At 47.0% G+C, this 21,261-nt stretch overlaps 1 protein-coding gene across 1 annotated transcript in view; it reads left to right on the forward strand.

Moving 5' to 3' along the window:
* Positions 1-12,045, forward strand: part of TAOK3 (TAO kinase 3) — a 132,294-nt gene extending 120,249 nt beyond the window's left edge. The window contains exons 18-21 of the mRNA XM_063315967.1: positions 3,241-3,480; positions 4,580-4,792; positions 6,637-6,819; positions 10,503-12,045. Coding sequence (XP_063172037.1) covers positions 3,241-3,480; positions 4,580-4,792; positions 6,637-6,819; positions 10,503-10,664 — 798 coding nt within the window. The 3' untranslated portion in view covers positions 10,665-12,045. The remainder of the gene's footprint in view (positions 1-3,240; positions 3,481-4,579; positions 4,793-6,636; positions 6,820-10,502) is intronic.
* The last annotated feature ends 9,216 nt before the right edge of the window (positions 12,046-21,261 follow it).

The following is a 21,261-nucleotide window of genomic DNA, read 5'->3' on the forward strand; positions in this document are numbered from 1 at the left end:
ACAACGTGAATTATTCTTGAGGTTTCCATTCCTTCTCTTTTTTTTTTTTTTTTAAAAAAAAGTACTTTTAAAACTCTGGTCCTGAGAGGGTTTGTGACTTTGAATGGGATGGATTATGCTTTCAGGAAGCTAAACTTTTCAGTGTTCCAAATAGTGAAAAGCAAACAAAAGAAAAGAAAAACAGTTGTGCACTGAGAACAAGTAACAGTGATTTAAAACACACAAACACAACCTTAGTCTTCCCATCTTTGTGTCATCAGCAAAAAAAAAAAAAGGGGGAAAAAGGCTATATGAACCTTTTTCCCACACCAGCTTTTATTTTTCTGAATATTAGATCCAGAGCTGTCCATTTTGTGTATGCCTATGTGTGTGTGTTTGCGTGTTTGCATGCCCGCTGTCACATCCTTCTGGTGAGACAAACACAGTGGGAAATAGGTTTTGCCAACCCATATCCATGAAAGCAAACGAAGATTGGAAGGTTAGGATGCAAACATTCCTGCTTTGGGTTTAGACTTGGATTGTATTTGCATGGTGGATTTGCTGAGACAAAACCAGTGGTGTGGTTTTTTTACTGAACGTGGCTGGCAGAACTGACTTAGAAGATTTGTTTCAGGTTTTCCAGGAGTTGTGTCTCCAGATTAAGAGAGCAGAAGGCTAAAAGTTTCAAGAAATACTATTTTTACACTGAGTCTTTCTGACATGGAGATTAATTTCTGTTGGAATGTGAGCAAATCTGTCTTTTTCATATTGGATGCATGCAGCCCCGCTTAGAGGCAGAACATACAAAAACTGGAGGGAAATGTTTGAAATGTACAGGTAGTCCTCGCTTAACGACCGTTTGTTTGACTATGGTCCGAAGTTACGACAGCCTCAGAAAAAGTGCTTTACGGTCTGTACTCACACTTACGACCATCGCAAACTGTCACATCACCCCGTGGTCACACGGTCTCAATTTGGGCACTCGGCAGCTGGCTTGGATTTACGACCAGCTGCAGCATCCTGCGGTCACGTGATCGCGATTTGTGATCTTTTTTGCTGGTTTCAGGCAAAAATGTCCATTGGGACACGCTTAACGATCATGGTGATTTGCTTAACAGCCCGTGATTCATTTAACGGCTGTCGTAAAAAATAGTTGCAAAATCGAGTCCAGTCACATGTTGATTCACTTAAAGACCGCACCACTTACTAACAAATTTTCCAGTTGCGGTCATTAAGTGAGGACTACCGGTACTTGGCAGGGCAAGATTAATGGATGCTGCCTTTTCAGGACTGTTTTGACTCCCCCTCCATGAACTTCCCTGATTCCTAGGGGTTACTCCTCCTGCTTCCCTTGAAATAAAAGTTAAAGCTCCAGAAAGGAGGAAAATTGAGAAACGCATGGAGCAAAACGGGAACATCATAGCCCTTTCAAAATTGTTTATTCCCACTCCCATAAATATTTCAGTTCTGGATCTTCCGGTTTAATTGATTTGCGATAGGTTTAGATTTGGCGCACGGGCAGCATTTCCTTGGTGGAAAGTGTTGAACCTGGAAAGCCTCCTGGCTGTGCTGCACATTTGCTCCTGCTCCATCTGCTGGGCCGCTTTCCAAAATACACCATAAGAGCCCCAAAGACTTCTGCTTTGATGCTCAGCATCATGCCTGCAGGATGTTAGTTCCATTTCAGCGAGGACAGTGGCAGGAAGCTCTGCAATCAGCATGCAGAGAAGTTGTGGAATTCCCTTTTGTGAGATGAGGCAAAGGTGGCTGTCTTAGAAAGGTCTGGTTCAGTGTTCCTCAACCTTGGCATCTTTAAGATGCGTGGACTTCAGTTCCCAGAATTTCAATTCTGAGAGTGGAAGTCCACGCATCTTAAAGTTGCTGAGGTTGAGGAACACTGCCCTAGAGTTTAGAGCTTTGACTTAAAGGAGTGGAGTTGAAACTGATCATTGGAAGGCTTTCTGATCTCACCCTGCCATTTCCTTGTGAAAAAGAAGAGCCCAGAGTAACGGTTGGTTACTCTGTAATGGCTTACACTGATTTATTTACAATTAAATAAAAGCCTAAGCAGGGTATCTGGGGCAGGGAAATTGAGGGACATCCTGGCAGTGGAGAAGTTCATAATCTTCTGCAAAAACACTGCAAGGTGGAGGCCCCGTCAAAGTGTGTAGGAAGATTGCTTCACAGCCAGTGTCTGCCTTGGTGCCACAGCTAAGTAAGTATCAACAGATCCTGGTATTATCTTCTCCAGAAGATAAAGCCCAGATAATTCAAACATGGAGACAGGGCATTCCTCCAATTTCAGTGAAATGGCTGAGACCACATGGCATGCCCAGGGCCAGATAAAAGCCAACCGATACCCTAAGCCAGTGTTTCTCAACCTTGGCAACTTTAAGATGTGTGGACTTCAACTCCCAGCATGGCTGGCTGGGGAATTCTGGGAGTTGAAGTCCACGCATCTTAAAATTGCCAAGGTTGAGGAACACTGCTCTAGTTTAATGGGAAGAGCCAGATTGGTCTAAGGGTTAAAAGGGCTGGATGAGGAGCGGGGAAACCTGAGGTCTAGATCTCCCTTAGGCATAAAGCCAACTTGGTGACCCTGGGCCACTCCCTCTCACCCCTAGGAAGGAGGCCAGGACAAGCCATTGCTAAAAATGTTGCCAAGGAAACCGCAGGGACTTTTCCAGGCCTTTGCCAGAGTCCAGACAGACTTGAAGGCACACAAAAAAAAGCCTTTAATGGGGGAGGAAAGGTCGATGGGCTGCAGTCGCTGAATGGAACCACCAGGGTCAGTCGGCCAACCTATGAATGCAGACTCTTTTGGGCAATCATGAGGAAGGACAAGCAGCTTCACACTTGGGTTTGGGGTTCCCTAAGCCCTCTGTCTGTTCTTGGTTACAAAAATTGCTGGTTGCTTTGGGTGAAGGGTGGGCTTTGGCTGCCTCCTTGGGAAGTGTCTGCCTTGCGAGGTAGTCCAGACAGGAAGCACACCCAGATGAACTAATTCCACTTTATTGTAAGGTTACATTAACAGAATTGTGCAAGTCTGAAAGTACATTTCCCCCCTGTTGCCTTTACAGCCTAAAAAACTAGGGAGGGTCCCTTCTGAGACATTTACCACATCCCCATTCCTGCTGAGGGCTCAGCCGCCTCTTGTCTGACCATTGCCTAGTCTGCAGATTTTCCTCCTGTCTCCCAAGGCCATTCCCACCGACTATTTCGGGAAGTCTCCTCATCGACATTCCTTGCCCCCCAACGCAGGAGCTGAACAAGAAGAGAACCCAGAAGGAGATGGAACACGCCATGCTAATACGACACGATGAGTCGACGCGGGAGCTTGAATACCGGCAGCTGCACTTGCTGCAGAAGCTGCGTATGGACTTGATCCGGCTGCAGCACCAGACGGAACTTGAGAACCAGCTGGAGTACAACAAACGGCGGGAACGAGAGCTGCACAGGAAGCACGTCATGGAGCTGCGGCAACAGCCCAAGAACTTGAAGGTAGCCAAGGGGCAAGGATGGGAGCCCAGCCCAGCGAGGCTCAGCCTGTTGGCTGCAGGTGACCCCCTCCAGGCCTTCAGCAAGCCTGGGCCCAAGTGTAGTCTTTGCCACGGTCCTGTCCACATCTTGTTCGTGGACGCCCAATCCTTGGTCCTCAGCCTTCCACTTGAGAGCCAAATGTAGCCCCCCCAAAGTTGGTGTCTTCGGTCGAGCACAGAAGAACTTGGTGGCTGAAGCTGTTTCGTCCAACCCTAGTTCTACACAGGTGGGGACCTTAATTCTTCCCCTCCTTGAAGGGTGTTTACGGGCAGTCCTCGCTTAACAACCAGCCGTTCTTCTCTATTTTTTTCTTTCCTTTTTCCTTTCTTGCCCTTTTCTCTGATTTCATTCTCTTTCTTTTTTTTACTTTCTATTAGTTTGTGTTAGTTTTTATATTCTTTTTAAAAATCTTCAATAAAATTATATTTTAAAAAATGTAACGGTAAGAGGGGTAAGCCTCACTTACTTTTGGAGTGCAACCCCCCCCCACTGCAGCTCAAAACCCAAGTGTGACCCTTAATACCCCCTCCCCAAAACTGTAACCCTCCAGTTTATTCTGATATTAGAGAGAAGCATCATGTAGCTGACAGATATGCAGGTAGTCCTCACTTAACAACCATTCGTTTAGTGACAGTTCAGACTTACGACAGTGCTGAAAAAAAATTACAACCAGTGTTCACACTTACAACTGTCTCAGCATCCTGCGGTCATGTGATCACCATTTTCAACCTTCCCAGCCAGCTTCTGGGAAGCAAAATCAGTGGGGAACCGCATGGTTCACTTAACGACCACATGGTTTGCTTAACGGCTGTGGTGATTCACTTAATGACCACGGCAGAAAAAAATTGTAAAATTGGGTCAGATTCGCTTAATGACCGCTTTGTTTAGCAACCAAAATTCCAGTCTCAATTGTGGTAGTTAAGCAAGGACTATCTGTATTGGCCCTAATTTGCCCTTACTGCCAGTGCTTCCTTCCATTTAAAATTAAACCTACAGACGCATAGCGCACTTCAAAGCTTAAATGGTCATTTGTCAGTTTCTTCTCACTTCTCCCATGCAGGCCATGGAAATGCAGATCAAGAAACAGTTTCAGGACACGTGCAAAGTGCAAACTAAGCAGTACAAAGCGCTCAAGAATCACCAGCTGGAAGTGACTCCAAAGAGTGAGCACAAAACTATTTTGAAAAGCCTGAAGGATGAGCAGACGAGGAAGCTTGCCATCCTGGCTGAACAGTATGAGCAGAGCATCAATGAAATGATGGCGTCCCAAGCGGTAAGAGATGGTGTTGGGTGGATGGTCTTCGATCCCTGGGGAGCAGGGCTCATGTGGAAATGGCCCCTTGTCTGAAAACGAGTATTAAATAAAGAAGCCATCTTGGTGGGACGTTGGAGGTAACATTTTATGTTACAGAGGATCCTGGGAGTTGAGTGGGACCATAAGAAGGCCCATCCAGCTCAATTCCATTTGTTTTAAACTTATCATGGTGGAGACATCTGGAGAACTGAAAGCTTGCTTACTATTTTGAAGCTAATTTTAAAAAACACTAGATAACCCATGAGCTGTTGGGTCATCGTTTCAGAGAGGTTTCCTTACCAGGTTCCTCGATGCCTTCAGCAATGGCAGAGCTTCTAATGTACTGGAAAAGTTCTTAAAAATTCAAGGAGACATTCAGAGATGTGTCTGCCTTGAAAGTAGCCCATGTTGAAATGTGTAGCACAGTCAAACATCAGGAGCTGGCCACAGGAAATGTTTTATGACATTTTGTATTATGTCATAAAATGTTTTATAAAATTTGCCAAACGTCTATTCCGTCAGTCTAGGATTTTGGACGCATTCTGTAAGCTAGCCCATTTGAGGTACCTTGGTTCAAAAATTGTTGCCCTACGATGCTCCATTTTGCCCAGTTAAAGGTTACAAAGCATCAAACAGACATGAGAGTTTTAGTAGTATATAGATGGATGCCTTTTCTGTGAGTGGAGAGGAAAAAGCATAGTTGCCAGGCCTGGCTGTTCCCCCACCTGCAGGGCCAGGATGTTAAGGGAGTTCTGGGGGTCAGTCATGCAAGCAATGAAATTTTTTTAGGGGCCTCAACCTCTTCTTTAATTGATTGGTCAAATTGGGCAATGTTTGTTTGTTTGTTTGTTTATCAAATTTTATCACCACCCATCTCCTCCCAAAGGAAGAACTCTCTTATCTCTGTTCACCAGCCAGAGTTCCTCTGATAGATGGGTGGCAGTATAAATGTGTTTAATAGATAAATAACCTTGAGGGGAAAATGGACAGGGGAGCTGAATGAATGGAGAGGATTATTTGGGGCCACTTTTATGCAAGTCAAGGAATGAGATGCAGAGGGCAAAGGAACTTGGATATCCAAGGGACAGCAGTAGAGCAGAGATAGTGTTGAAGAAAGTGTCTGGCTGTAATGGTATATAAGAAAGACCGTGGGAGACGGGACAAAGAGATGCTGCCTAGGGAACGGTCAGATAAGAGACAGCATGGCCTGCAGTTGGAGAGTGGGTGGGGCAAGAAGCTCAGAAGGCACCCTCCCTGCTTTCTCAGGCTATAAAGGAGGGGGGGGGGGGAATTGTACTTTCAGACTTGCAAGATTCTGTTAATGGAGCCTTACCATAAAGTAGAATTAGCTCATCTGGTCGTGTTTCCTGTCTGGTCTGCCTGGGAAGGCTGACAGCAGCAGCCGTTAACAAACACATCAGCTTAACCTGGAAAGACAGAAGGGGTGAAGAAGAAACTCAAGATGGCCCATCTCAATTCTCTTTGGTATAAGAGGGAGAGAAGGGGAAATGCTGTCAGGCTTTCAAAATTCTCTTGTGACAGCCTTTCAATAGAGTCCTGGTATTTCTTAGGGTGCCAGTATCACAGGGCTAACTTCAACCCAATTTTACCAACCCACTTTGCAGTTCAAGAGGAAAAGTTTCCATATTGTCCTTCTGACATACAGTATTGTCCAGCGTGGAATCCCCATTCATGTTCTGACATAACACATTGGTTCTAACCACCTTCTCCAGTTGAATCCAATTTATTTATTGGCCTCCCACAATTGCCCCAACTGACAAGTGAGCTGCCCCTCCCCTGACTCTCGATTCGCTTTCTTCCAGCTGCGGCTAGACGAGGCTCAGGAAGCAGAATGCCAGGCCCTGAGGCTGCAGCTTCAGCAAGAGATGGAGCTGCTCAACGCCTACCAGAGCAAAATCAAGATGCAGACAGAAGCACAGCATGAGCGGGAGCTCCAGAAGCTGGAACAGAGGGTGTCCTTGCGCAGAGCACATCTGGAGCAAAAGGTAGGGGAAGGAGGACGTTGTCTGAATGCAGCATAACGATGGGGAAGTTCCAAACAAAGGATCCTTCTTTCACTCCATGTAGCAGAGTTCCTTGTCTCTAGATCAATGTTTCTCAACCTCGGCAACTTTAAGATGGGTGGCCTTCAACTCCCAGAATTCCCCAGCCAGCCTGGCTGGCTGGGGAATTCTGGGAGTTGAAGTCCACCCATCTTAAAGTTGCCGAGGTTGAGAAACGCTGATCTAGATGGCTGTCCTAGTTCAGGTTTCAAACTCACACACCTAATAGTAATTTACTCAAGGATGAGTAGATAAACAGCAGACAACGGAAGGAATATAAATCAAAACAAGTCTCTGGGAAAGAAGGCTTGCCCAGGTAGTTTTACTTTCAACAGGATTGCACAGAAGAGAAGTCAAAAGTCCAGTCTGAAGTTCAGAGAGCCAAGCCAGGGTTGTACAATGGTATGTGGGAAAGACCTTGGGAGACTGGGCAAAGAGATGCTGCCTAGAGAATGGTCAGGTAAGAGAGGGCATAGTCTACAGCTGCATAATGGGTGGAGCAAGAGGCTCAGAAGGGACCCTCCCTAGTTTCTCGGGCTGTAAAGGAGATGGCGCAGAATTTGTACTTTCAGACTTGCAAGATTCTGTCAATGTAGCCTTACAATAAAATAGAATTAGTTCATCTGGTTGTGTTTCCTGTCTGGTCTGCCTGGGAAGGCTGACAGGTTGTCAGCCAGTCCAAAGGTCAGAGTTTCAGGGTTTGTACACAAGCAGGATTCACAGGAACGTCATGCCAGAGCAGGAGATCAGACAGTTGTTTCCAATGGAGAAACACGGGTCAGGGCTGTCTCTTAAATCATGCTGCAGCCGGCTCTCTTCAATTAAGATAGTTACTCCCTTGCTTGGCAAGGGGCCTCATTGAGTGTCTTTGCTCTGCTCTCCACTCTACTCACCAAGTCCCAGGGCTTGGGGGCTGTACGTCATCATCTGACTGCTCCAGCTGGTTCCTGTGTTTGATCAGCCTGAGGTGAGGCCTGGCTTGGTGTCTCCTGAGGCTGACATTCCACTGGTTCAGCTGGAGCAGCAGAATCAGAGTCCTGGGTTATGACAGTGGTGTTGCTTGGTTGTATCCCAGACTGGCAAGAAGCTCAAGGAGCAATTTTTTACTTAGTCAATTCCTAACATATAGAGATGAGAATCTTAGTGGGCTTTTAGCTTTCGTGTATTTGCATATCTTGAGCACAGATTTGCTGAGAATGGTACCTGCCTTCGAAGTGTCAGCTTGCCCCAAAGTAGCTGCATCCCTCACACCCCCAGATGAAGGTTCCTTCTTCCTGGCCAGCCGGTAAACAAAAAGAGTTAGGTATCTGCCACCCTTGCTGGTTGCAGTCCAAATAATAAGATTGTTCTCTCCATGGTTCTGCCCAAACAGTACATGCCAGTTCGCTTACCCGTAACCCCCAGTGTCCATTTAGAGCAAGCACGTTTTTTGAGTCATCGGAATCCATCGAGGAAGCCTGTTGAGTTATTAACTACGCGAAAGCGGTGAGGGGGTTTAACGGTTCTCCTTCTGCAGCTCCCCACTTTCCCCAGATTGTGCCCCCTGTTTTCTTGGCGTCAGCTGGCAACCTGGTTTTCCATCTCCAGGTCCCTCAGAAAGCCTAGTTCAGAAGGGTAAGGCTGATCTGGAACAACAAATCTCCCGAAATTAAGACCGGGTGAAGTTCTTCTGCGCAACCGGAAGCAAAGGGAGCCCTGATCTTAAATTAGAATGGTAGCGTTGTGGTCAAAATTAGAAAGACAACTTTGTTGCTGGAATAAAAAAAATCCAGAAGAAAATCCAGAAGCCTTGTAGCTGTTCCTAGCCTACAGCAGTCTTGCCTGCGGACATTTTTAAAAGAAGGTAAGGCAGAAGAGAAAAGCCGTAGAGTTGCGGAAGAATAAGAGCTTCATAGAAAGAGTCTTGGATTCCGCCTTTAAGGATAAATTCATGGCGGACACCCTAGAGCAGGGTTTCTCCGCCAGGGTTCCGTGAAACCCTTGGGTTCCGCGAGAGGTCACTGGGGGTTCCCTGGGAGATCACGGTTTATTTTAAAAATTATTTCAAATTCGGGCAACTTCATGTGAAAGAGGGAAGTTTCATTCTTCGTTTTCAGTTTAGGAGTTCGTTTGTTCGTTTGATTTCTATAGAACACTGCTAATGCGTATAGACCTACCCATGAAACAAATATAATAATTTTATAACTTCTGGCCTGTCTTTGAGCCTGAAAGTGCAGGGGTTCCCCCGGGCCTGAAAAATATCTCAAGGGTTCCTCCGGGGCCAGAAAGCTGAGAAAGGCTGCCCTCGAGATCTGCAACCCATCATGGTCTACCAGCCTTCCTCAACTTGTTTATTTAGGTTTCTCCCCTAGGAATCTGGACTGGAAACAGCAAAGGCAAAGAACGACATCTCTCCGATTAGTAATGCTTATTAGAAGGAAAGTTAGAAGGCTGCAGTACAAGAATTCCAGCAACAGGTCTTGTAGGGGGAGATGGGCGGCCACAGAAACTTGAATAATAAATAAAATAAATAAAGTAGCATGCCAGTGAACAAAGACGGGGTGAACAAACGTCACAGAGTTTATAGTTTTCCAGTGTATCATTAAGTTAGGGATAGATTGCCATGGAGAAAATCTATGTGGTCGCTAGGAGCTGAAAATGATGTGATGGGACATAATCCTCCATCAGTGTATCATTAAATGACTGTGAATAGCTGAATATATCATTTTTAAAGCCTAAAAATTGCTCTTACCCCAGCAAAGCCTACATATCAGGAATCATGGTCAGCACAGGACGAATCACCGAAGGAGAATGTGAACGACAATAAATTCTCTCCCTATTATTAAAACCCTATTCTAATTTAGGTAATCTATAAATAGAAACAGAGACTTTGGATGGATGGATGGATGGATGGATGGATGGATGGATGGATGGATGGATGGATAGATGGATGGATACCCACGTTTTTAGAATAGGGAGGTTCCAGGACTAAAAAAAGAAAAGGGGGGTCTTCGAGGTCCATAGGGACTCCAGACCTATAAGGGATTGATTTTCTCATTGACAAGCAATTCATCCTTTGTAAATGCCACTATCTCACTCCACTCTTCTGGTGTCAGCCTTCCCCAGCAGACCAGACAGGAAACACGACCAGATGAGCTAATTCTACTTTACTGTAAGGATACATTGACAGAACCTTGCAAGTCTGAAAGTACAAATCTCCCACCCTCTCTTTTATAGTCTGAGAAGTTAGGGAGGGTCCCTACTGAGTATCTTTCTCCACCCATTATGCAGCTGCGGGCTATGCCCTCTCTTATCTGACTGTTCCTTAGGCAGCGTCTCTTCCCACCATCTCCAGAGGTCTTTCCCATATTACATCTGGATATCTATTGTACTTTCAAGCTGGGCATACACCTAGTTGGAAAGCTGAGGGGTTGGAGTGGGAGTGGGTTGGAGACACACACAAAGGACAATTCAGAAAGCAGGGGAAGGATTGAGGACATCTTGTGCATGTTCATCTCTGCCCTGCAGCCATTCCTTTCTGGTTGCATTGGCCTTCACTGAAAGACAAGGAATGTTTGGCCCTTCTGTTTGAGTCCAAGGACGGGGTCAGCTCCATCTCACCCCCTTCCCCCTCTCTTCCCTTTCAGATTGAAGAGGAGTTGGCCGCCCTGCAGAAGGAGCGTAGTGAGAAGATCAAGGTTCTGTTGGAAAGGCAAGAGCGAGAGATTGAAACTTTTGACATGGAGAGCCTACGAATGGGCTTTGGAAATTTGGTCACATTAGAATTTCCTAAGGAGGACTACAGATGAGATTAAATTTCTTTGGCCATTTAAAAAAAATGCAAACCAACAAAAAATATCTCAAACCAACATTCCCCTCCCCCTCCCCACGTTAATGGGTGTGCGCTCTCTCTCTCTGTCTCTTACTGACATCACGTCGGACTTAGTGCCTGTATATTTTTACTCCATCAGGGCCCCCCCCTTCCCACCAAGTGTCACGTTTTGGAGCTGGACCATGCTTTGGCTGTCTCTCGAACCTCATAGTATCTCACAATATCGACGTATCTGTGCAATGATTTTGATTTTGATTTTTTTTTTTTTTAGTTTTTGATTAACGTTTCGGTGAAAACTTGGGAAACAATTCTAATGAATCAAACAAACAAACAAAAAAAAGGCGGATGTTCTGCTTGCTTTCCAGCAATCACTCCTTGTTTGCCACTAACCAATGAAAAAACAAGCAAAAAAAAAAATCAAAAGAAAACAGAACCACCCACAGAACAAAAGCATCTTTTTAAAAAAAAAAAAAAAAAAAATAGAAAGAAAAAAGCATTTTCAGATTCCCCAGAGGGGGGAAAAATAACGGATATCGCAGCCTTACCTTAATCAGCTGCTACATAACTTTTTAGTTTCTAATTTTATTATTATTATTATTATTATTTCTTTTCTTTGGTATTTATTCATCAGGAATAATTAAATGAAAATAATAAAACATTTTAGTAAGAGATCAAGAAATTTGATACATTTTGCAGAAAATACGAATTCTGAATTGTGGTGTACATATCAGTGGTGGACATTACTTCGTGGGGGGGGGGAAGGGGCGGGGGGGTTGGAAAGAGGGAGAGCGTGATTTTTTTGAAAAGGGCAAGGCCGGCCAGCGGGGTGGGGGGGTGCGGTTCGGCCTTGGCCTTTGGCACATTCTTGATTGTATCATAATCATTTTCTGCTGTCGCAGAGGATGTGAATACACTTAAAAAAAAAAAAAAAAAGGAGGCCAGAGGATCCCCGGAGCACAAATTGGGCCTTCTCAAAATTGTGTATTTTGTGTATAGAAGGAAATTTAAGGAGAAATTTACTTATTTTCATATTGTATTTTAACTGTTTCTCTGATCAGAAGTTTTTTTACTACCTGCCTCCCCGTCCCTCGATCCCGTTCCAAGCCACCCCAGCCCTCTTCCCCCCAGCCTCTTTTTCCAAGTCAATCTTTGGAGTTGAACACTGTCTATCAAATCACATCACCCTGACCCTTCCCTCTTCCCCTTCCCCGCCTTCCCTCTCCCTGTTCCTCCACCTTTGCTCCCCTCCCCTTACACCCCCCCTTCTTCCCATCCCTGATAATCTTGGTCATAAATATTGCATTATTCACACTTTCAAACTGTGTATTTTCTTACAATAAAAATGGTTTAAAAAAGGCCTTTTCTTTTGCATGCCTTTTAAAAAGCGCGCACGCACACACACAACTCAACTTTTTTTTTTTCAGACTCAAAACCAAAAGCCGGATCATTGTCAGCACTTTTAATTGTATTTGTAAATAAAAGTGTTGCCCTTCAGGTCTCATCGTAGCCGAGGGGAGCCATCGGGGCCATCTCTGGCAGCCCCCTCCCAACTCTGAGCCCCATGGTGGAAGATGGTAGACTTCCTGGTTCATTCCCATCCCACAGCAGCAGAGGCGCAGGTTCTGTCAATGCCAGTAGTGTCACTCCTTTGCTCTGGACCAAATGGAAGAATGTCACCAGAGGACAAATCCATGCAGAAGGTATCAGGCAGGGCTGTGATCACACACAGTCACAAAGTCCTGGCTTGCACATCATGCTAAGCCATAATGAGTGGGTTCAGACGCATCCCACAAAGCCAAGAATAAGCCAACTTAATGTTACGCAAGAATCAGGCATGGCATTCTCTTTCTTGGCTAGGAAGGTAGGAGAGAGACCCCAGCGGTGGTTGCCAGAGTTGCAGCAGGCCACTGAGTGGCACACTGGAGGTGGCAATCCCAAAAGAGGCAGGGCCAAATGAAAAATAAAATAATTTCAATTAAATTAAGCAAGTCCACCCAGCGGAATCATTCTCCATTGATTTAATACTTCCGTCTGTCATATTAAGCATTAGAAGACCTTTGGGGCTTATGCGCCACAGCAAAGGTCTACGTGTAGCTGTGGTAAAACAAATACATTGTACTCAAGCTTCATTGGTGCCATGTTAAATGCCCTTTCTGGGGCTCAGAACAACATTTTTGAATGGCTTTGGCTGAAGACAGGTGTACGATGTGACTTCATTGTGTTCTTTCCCAATGGATTTTCATTTCTGGGCTCAGAAGGACCATAATTTTGTAGCAGGACCTAGTTACGGATATAGTGTCCGTGAGTTGCCCCTTATCCAGAAACACTGATCCAAGTTTTATTTGAACAAGTTTCTGTTGTTGATGACTCCACAGCTGGTAAGTAGAGCTGTGATGTTTCCAAATAAGACAAGCCGTTCGTGAGAAGACTCGGAAGAATACAAGGTTGACAATTGAACCTTCATCCACTTGGGAAAACTGGAATGAAGTTGGGCACAAACGAAAGGCCAGTTGTGGGTCCTCTTCTTATTTCTTCTGCCTTCGTTCTTAAAGATCGAAAAAGAATGTTCTGGAGAGTGAAAGTGGCCTAAAAAGAGGCCAGAAAATGCAGTGATTTGTTTTGAAGTGGGCAAAGACGGTTGAACAAGGAGCCTCGGAGGGAATCAAATTAACTTTCAGTTATTTGGGAAGAAGGGTTTTAGACACCTGCATGAGAAAAACAGTGGTATGTCAAAGGGTGAAAATGAAATGAATGCTGTAAATGTTCATTCAGGAAAAAAGGAAGTCACCGATGATGTGGAAATACTGAAAAATGGTAAGGCTGGAGGTGTAATGCTGTGTCATGGTATACGGGAAAGACCTGGGGAGACGGGATGAAGAGAACGGTCAGATAAGAGGCAGCATAGCCCGCAGCTGGATAGTGGGCGGGGCAAGAAGCTCAGAAGGGACCCTCCCTGGTTCCTTGGGCTGCAAAGGAGGTAGGGGGAGAATTGTATTTTCAGACTTGCGAGATTCTGTCAATGTCGCTTTACAATAGAGTAGAATTAACTCATCCAGTCAAGTTTCCTCTCTGGTCTACCTGGGAAGGTTGACATGCTGTAACTTGAGCAATGATATCACAAATGGATGTGATTTGCTTCTAGAGAGGCAGTGTGTTTAATGTCTGCGTAAAGGCTACATCTGATTGACAACGGGTGGTAGAATGCTGTGGTAGAAAGGGAATAGCAAGACCAAATGCAAAAACTATTGCCTGGGGGGTGTTTCATTTGCCTGGGAAAATAAGAAAAATGTTTGTCAAAATCCTGATCAAAGGACTACAACGGACAAAATTTTTGAAGCGCCACGTGGCTTCAAAACGTGTGCAGACTGAATTCTTGTTCTTCAGATGGTCACTGAGAAATGTGATAAAGTAAGCATACTATGTAGGGACGCGGTGGCGCTGCGGGTTAAACCGCTGAGCTGCCGATCGGAAGGTCGGCGGTTCGAAACCGCGCGGCGGGGTGAGCTCCCGTTGCTCGTCCCAGCTCCTGCTCACCTAGCAGTTCGAAAACATGCAAATGTGAGTAGATCAATAGGTACCGCTTCGGCGGGAAGGTAACGGCGTTCCGAGTCGTCATGCTGGCCACATGACCCGGAAGTGTCTATGACAACGCCGGCTCCAAGGCTTAGAAACGGAGATGAGCACCGCCCCCTAGAGTCGGACACGACTGGACTTTACGTCAAGGGAAACCTTTACCTTTACCTAAGCATACTATATGTTGGTTGATTCAGAGAAATGCACGATAAAGCAATTAGACTTGAACTATGGACGTTTTGGGCAAATGTGGAGCTTAAGAGGGATGTCCGCTGTGATTAGAGTAGTACATGATGGATGCAAGAGAATAAATGGCATGCTTAGTAAATGGTTCAGGACGGATGTGAGAGGTCCCCTCGGTTGTTTAATATATCTGTAGATAAATGTGCCGTATGAGGAATGTTTGTGATGATGTTACAAAGGTGCTGGTTGGGGACATGGATGTTCATATATCTTTGTATGCAGACGATGCCATGTTGACTGAGACTCAAATCATTTGCAGCAAATGTCAGATAGATTGCATGTTGGATCTGAAGATTCATGTATCAGGAACCAAGATAGTTGTGTTTGACAGGAAAATGAAGTGAGCAATGTTGAGTTCTGCATGAATGCTGGAAAAACCAGAACAGATAGATGTATCTGTGTCCTCCTGTACAGTGTTTAAAAAAGTTGGGGGGAAAAACAAATTTCAAGATACTCAAGCGCAGTCATCTCTTGCAAGGGATTAATGTTTGTTGAAGGAGGATAAAATGGTAGTATATAGGAGTGCCAGATTTGTTTTATGGAAGTGGGAGCTTGGAATCTCGGGAAAAAGATTAAAATATGTTGCATGCGATGGAATGGGGGGCTTAAGATTTGGATTTTGAAGCAAGAAGAGATAGGGTCAAAAATGAGTGGGTGCTGAATAAACATGGATAAACGTATTAGTACAAAAGTGGTACTAATGAGGTGGCTTGGTCATAAAGAGGGAGTAAATGAGGATTGTATTGCAAAAGGAGTACATGAAGAAGGAGTGAACTGATCAAGAAGGGGGACCTGAGAAAGTTGTGGCTCAGTGGGATTGATAAGATCCTCAGAAAGAGAGGTGAGAAGCTTAAAGAATAAAAGGCAATGTGTGAAATGGTGTACAGGTAGTCCTCGCTTAACGACAACAATTCGGACCAGAATTTCGGTCACTAAGCAATGCAGTCATTAAGCGAATCCGACCCAATTTTACGACCTTTTTGCAGCAGCCGTTAAACAAATTGCTGCAGACATTAAGCAAAACACATGGTCATTAAGCGAATCTCACAGTTCCCCATTGATTTTGCTTGCCAGAAGCCGGCTGGGAAGGTAAAAAATGGCAATCATGTGACTGCAGGGTGCTGCAATGGTGGTAAATGCAAACTGTTTGCTGAGCACCTGAATTTTGATCATGTGACCATGGGGACGCTGCAATGGTGGTAAGTGTGAGGACCGGTCACATTTTTTTTTTTTCAGTGCCATCGTTAAGTCCGAACCATTGCTAAATGAATGGTCATTAAGCAAGGACTACCTGTATGGGCATAGAGGAAGCAAGGATAGAAAGGTGTGAAGTGGTATAAATTCTCAGTGTAAATTTTAGTGAGATTAATTTTAATTATGTTGCCTTTTTCTCATCTCATGCCTTTAACTTGTTTGACTTTCTATTTCTTACTCTTTGGGGCACTCTGTATAATGTTTACCACAAAAAGGAAGAGGATAACAGGTATGTCAGTATGCATGTATAGAGACAATGCTTCCATTAGATTAATAAAATTTTCAAACAAAGTTGCAAACTTTTATGTTTCCAAGACCTCTCCATGAAGTTGGAATCCATAAAAGAAAACAACATCCGGATGGATTCAACTATCATTTGCTTTTTTTTCCCCAGTAAATTTTGGGAGAAGTCTTCTGCACCCAGAATTTGTATGCCTGATATTCTTCCTGCATCTAAGAACGTGACTTCATACAGATGTCTCAACTATCAGCCATTATCCATCCCTGAATGTTGTTTCAAGATGTTTTACTCCCTTGCTAGATGAACAGTTCCCGAAAACTCAGATGTGCAAATATATAAGTCTTCATTTCATCTAATAAAGTCTGTAGGTGTGGGTTTTTCTTCTTTTTTACTGTGCTGGTTGCCACTTTAGCTACTGTTAATGATTGGGACCGTTTTTAAAGTCATCGATGTATTTTGGCTAACGGGAAAAAGCTGAAACCTAGATCCTCTTCATCTCTACGGCTTGGTGGCTGTGCCTCAACCAACTTGTTCACAGGAAGGATGGATTAAAAAAAAAAATCTCAATTTTTCCACTGCTATTTGGAATTATACTAGTGCTGCTCCAGACTTTAAGCAAAGATGGCTCCCATCATCCACAGCCTGTTTGGATTGACCATGCTGATTATGGCTATTAGGAGTAGAGGGGCACCAGGTTGGTGATTGGGCTGGAGAATTTATCTGCTACAGACTTCATGCTGGCTGGGGAATTCTGGGAGTTGAAGTCCACATATCTTAAAGTTGCTAAGATTGAGAAACACTGGCCTATAGGACTCTTCAAACTGCTGAATGGTGGACTCTTAAGGAAAGGTGAGATATTTCTCTAAGATACCAGGTAGGCCCAGGAGACTTAAATTACAGAAGAGTAATTTTAGCTTAACAAAATGGATAAAGTCACTTAAAGGTAGAACCCATTGGCCAAAGGCAGGGACAGGTGATAGGGTTGTACAAATCAGTTCTGATCCAAGTTGAATTCCCAAACCAATTCAGATCCATTAGGAATTTCAGATGGATTTGATTCAAACCTCAGCTGAAAAAGTAATTTTGGCAAACACAAAAACCTGATAAATCTCCTTCCTGGGTTCACATATTTCCACTTTCAGTTCAACGCTTCGCCTTGTTTTGAAACTCAGTCCAGAAATCCCAACCAATCTGTCAATGCTAACAAATTGCCTTCTCTGAATTGACTATCTGCACAGCCCTAGCAGATGACCTAAAGCCCCGTAGATACTTTGGATTTCTGCTTCCATCAGTCTCAGGTAGCATAGCATGACAGGATTGTAGCAATTATGGTCCAAAATATCTACAGGACCTGGTTCACTCTCCTTTTAGGAACTCTTCAAGCAAAGGCTAATTCAATATCTGGCAAGGTGTCATGCGCTGCCTACCTCTGAATAACGTTCAGACACTGGGTTGCGAAGCAGGCTCTGGTTTATTTCAGGATAGGTACAACGTTGTTAGAAAAAAGCTGAGAGTGACAGGAGCGCGCCGGTGCGGGGTTTAAATACCCCGCGCCGGTCAGCGCCCCCTCGCTCTCGATCACGTCACCCCCCTTTGTCCCATGTGTTGCCCTGCCATTGGTTGAGGGTTTCCAGGATCGCCCATCCTCCGGTTTTCAATCTTCTGCTGATTGCTTTCAGCTGGGCGATCCCCGTTGCAATTGCCGCTGATGGCTTGGGTGGCTCCGTGATCCGTTTATCTATTGTCTATTAGCCGTTAGTCGTTGTGGGTTGATGGCTACTTAACTTGTCCCCCTTCACCTATTTCCTTGTCATTGTCATGAGTGCCATTGCGCTGATGACTTTAGCTCAACGGCACTCATGACATACTGCCCCCTTTCCGAATAGTGTTCTCCCCCGGGTTTCTGGGTTTTCCCCTTAGAGCTGTCACAACGCCACATTTTTTTTTTTTTTTTTTTTTTTTTTTTTTTTTCAAAAGTTCCCGCCGGAGTAGTTGTCGCCCCTCCCTTTGCTCTTCCCTCTACCACGTGCCTTCCCAGGGTGTGTCCATGGTGCGCATGCTCGGGTTCTGACCTGGCGTGCGCATGCTCCAACCACACCCTGTTTGTTTGGCTCAGTTCGGCGAGGCGAGAGGCGTGGCTGGTCGGGTGCTGCTCAGCTCCAGGTAGGGCCCTTTTTTGCTTATTTGGAGTGCGTCGCCTTTGTTGTGTCTCCTGGGCGTTGCCCCCAGGTTGCCCTGTTGACTTGCTTGCCACTCCCCCGCGGCCAGGGGGCGGGGGGAGGGTGCTGGCGATCGTTTGTCACCACCCCGTGGGCCCGGGGCGGGGGGAGTGAGTCCCGGGGGGGGGAAGGTCCACCCAAGTCGCGGGCTTGGGGGGGGCCCTTTCCCTTGGGGCACGGGAGGCGGGGGGAGGCCTGCGGGGGGGGGGGTTGGTTTTGCTGACCTTGATTGCGGTTTGTCGGGGTATGCCCGGTGAAATGCTCTGGTCAGGTCAGGCGCGTTAACGTTGTGCGCCGCCACCCATTCCGGGTGGGGGAAATGTTTCCACCTGACCAGATAGTGTAGAGTTCCTCGTTGCTTACGGGAGTCGAGGATGTCCCTGATCTCGAAGTGGTGTTGCCCGTCGATCATTAGCGGTGCGGGCTGTGGCATGCTTGGGTGCCATCGGGAGGAGGTCGCCGGTTTTAGGAGGCTGGTATGGAACACCGGGTGGAGTCTCCGGAGGTTGTGTGGCAGGTCCAGCCGTATTGCTACCGGGTTCACTATTTGCGTGACTCGGAACGGCCCGATGTACTTAGGCCCCAGTTTTTTCGAGGGTTGGGTTGACTTTAGGAACTTGGTGGAGAGATAGGCCATATCCCCCGCCTGGAACGTCGGTTGTTGTCGCCGGTGCTTGTCGGCCTGCTCTTTGTAAGCAGCCTGTGCCTCCTTCAGCGCCGCCGTGATTACTGGCCATGCTTCCGCGATCTTCCGTCCCCAGTCGCTGGCGTCCACCTGGGGTTCCGGGGGTTGAGGTAGCTCCGGTATGGGGACGAAGTCGCGCCCCGAGACTACTTCGAACGGGGTTTTTCCCGTGCTCGTGTGGACGGCGTTGTTGTATGCGACTTCGGCGAACGGGAGCAGTTCAGCCCAGTCGTCCTGGTGGTAGTTCGTATAGGATCGTATAAATTGCTCTAAGGTGGCATTAAGAACCTCAGTGGCTCCGTCCGTCTGCGGATGCCAAGCCGTAGACAGGGCCTGTTGGGTCCCCGTCAGCTTCAAGAAGGCCCGCCAGAATTTGGAGGTGAACTGTGTGCCCCTGTCGGTCACCACACGTGCGGGACATCCGTGTAGCCTGTACACGTGGATGAGGAAGAGTTTGGCTAGTTGTTGTGAGGATGGGACTGACGTGCAGGGGATGAAGTGGGCCTGCTTTGAGAAGTAGTCCTTCACCACCCAAATGGCCGTTTTCTTCTGGCTGGGTGGGAGGTCCACTATAAAATCCATAGAGATTTCCTCCCATGGGCGGGAGGGTTCTGCCACCCGTTGCAATAGCCCCGCGGGTTTGCCTGGTGCCCGTTTGGCCCTAGCGCACGTTGGGCAGGACGCCACGTAGGTTTTTACGTCTCGCCTGAGCGCGGGCCACCAGAATTGCCGCCGTGTTAGGTGTAGGGTCTTGAGGAACCCAAAGTGTCCCGCTTGCTTGGCGTCGTGTGACCTATGCAAGATCGCCTGGCGTTGCGAGTCCGGGACGTAGATTCTGCCTTCCCCCCATGCTAGGTCTTGCGCCATCGTTACCTTGTCGGGGTTTGCCAGGAACCAGGGGTCGGTTTTGAGGGCGGCGGCGAGGTCCGTGCGCATTCCCCCTGGTAGTTGCGGTTGCCTTCTTTCCGTCGCCGGTTGTCCCGCCGTCGGCTGCGCCGTAGCGTCGAGCTGCCTCCGTGCGCCGCTTCGGGTGGTCACGGCCATCCCCAGTTGCGAGGCGGATAGGACCGTCCCAATGGTGTCTGGGGCGGGCTCTTCGTCTTGGGGCAGCCGGGAGAGGGCGTCGGCCAGGAAGTTCTTCTTGCCCGGCATGAACTTCAACTGGAAATCAAAGCGGCTGAAGAATTGTGCCCATCGGACCTGTTTTGGGCTAAGGCGTCTAGGCGTTCGTAGGGCCTCGAGGTTCCGGTGGTCCGTCCAGACCTCGAATGGTTGGGTGGCTCCCTCGAGTAGGTGACGCCATGTTTCTAGTGCCGATTTCACCGCAAAGGCTTCTTTCTCCCAGACGTGCCATCGCCTCTCTGTCTCGGAGAACTTCCTTGACAGGTAGGCGCATGGTTTCAGGAGCCCCGTGGAGTCTTTTTGTAGGAGGATGGCTCCCAGGGAGAAGTCTGAGGCGTCGGCTTGGACCACGAACGGCCGTTCTGGGTCCGGGTGCGCGAGGATTGGCTCCGTCGTGAACAGCGCTTTCAGCTTGTCGAATGCGGTCTGGCACGCGGGAGTCCAATTCAGCACTGTGCCTGGGTTCTTGGCGCGTCTGGTGTCCCCCACCCCTTTGGTTTTGAGGAGGTCCGTTAAGGGGAGGGCTATCTCAGCGAACCCCCGGGCGAAGGACCTGTAGAAATTCGCGAATCCCAGGAAGCTCTGTAGTTGCCGTCTGTTGCGGGGCCGCTCCCAGTTTAGTACCGCTTCGACTTTTGCGGGGTCCATTTCGATGCCGTCCCCGGAGATTCGATACCCCAAATAGTCTAGGCGGTCTTTGTGAAACTCGCACTTTGTGGGCTTTGCATAGAGCTGCGCCCTTCTGAGCTTGTCGAGGACTTGCCTGACTAAGGTTACGTGTTCCTCGTATGTTTTTGTGTAAATAAGGACGTCGTCGATGTAGACCAGGACCCCTTTAAACAGATGTTCATGCAGTACCTCATTGATGAGCTGCATGAACACCCCAGGGGCCCCCGCGAGTCCGAAGGGCAGTACCTTGTACTGGAAAGCGCCTAGGGGGCAGTTGAACGCCGTCTTCCATTCGTCCCCCTCCCTGATTCGGATGCGATAGTACGCCTCGCGCAGGTCCAATTTGGAAAAGACTTTGCCCGTGGACAGGTGGGCGAGCATGTCCTTCACCAGGGGTAAGGGGTATTTGTTGGACAGGGAAGCCGCGTTTAGGCCCCGGTAGTCGGTACAGAGCCGTAGGGTCCCGTCTTTCTTCTCCCGGAATAAGACGGGGGCTCCGACCGGTGAGCATGCTGGCTCTATAAATCCCCTGTCTAGGTTTTTATCGATGAACTCCCGGAGGGTTGCC

The sequence above is a fragment of the Candoia aspera genome, chromosome 15 (assembly GCF_035149785.1).
Source record: "Candoia aspera isolate rCanAsp1 chromosome 15, rCanAsp1.hap2, whole genome shotgun sequence".
NCBI classification, from domain to species: Eukaryota; Metazoa; Chordata; class Lepidosauria; order Squamata; family Boidae; genus Candoia; species Candoia aspera.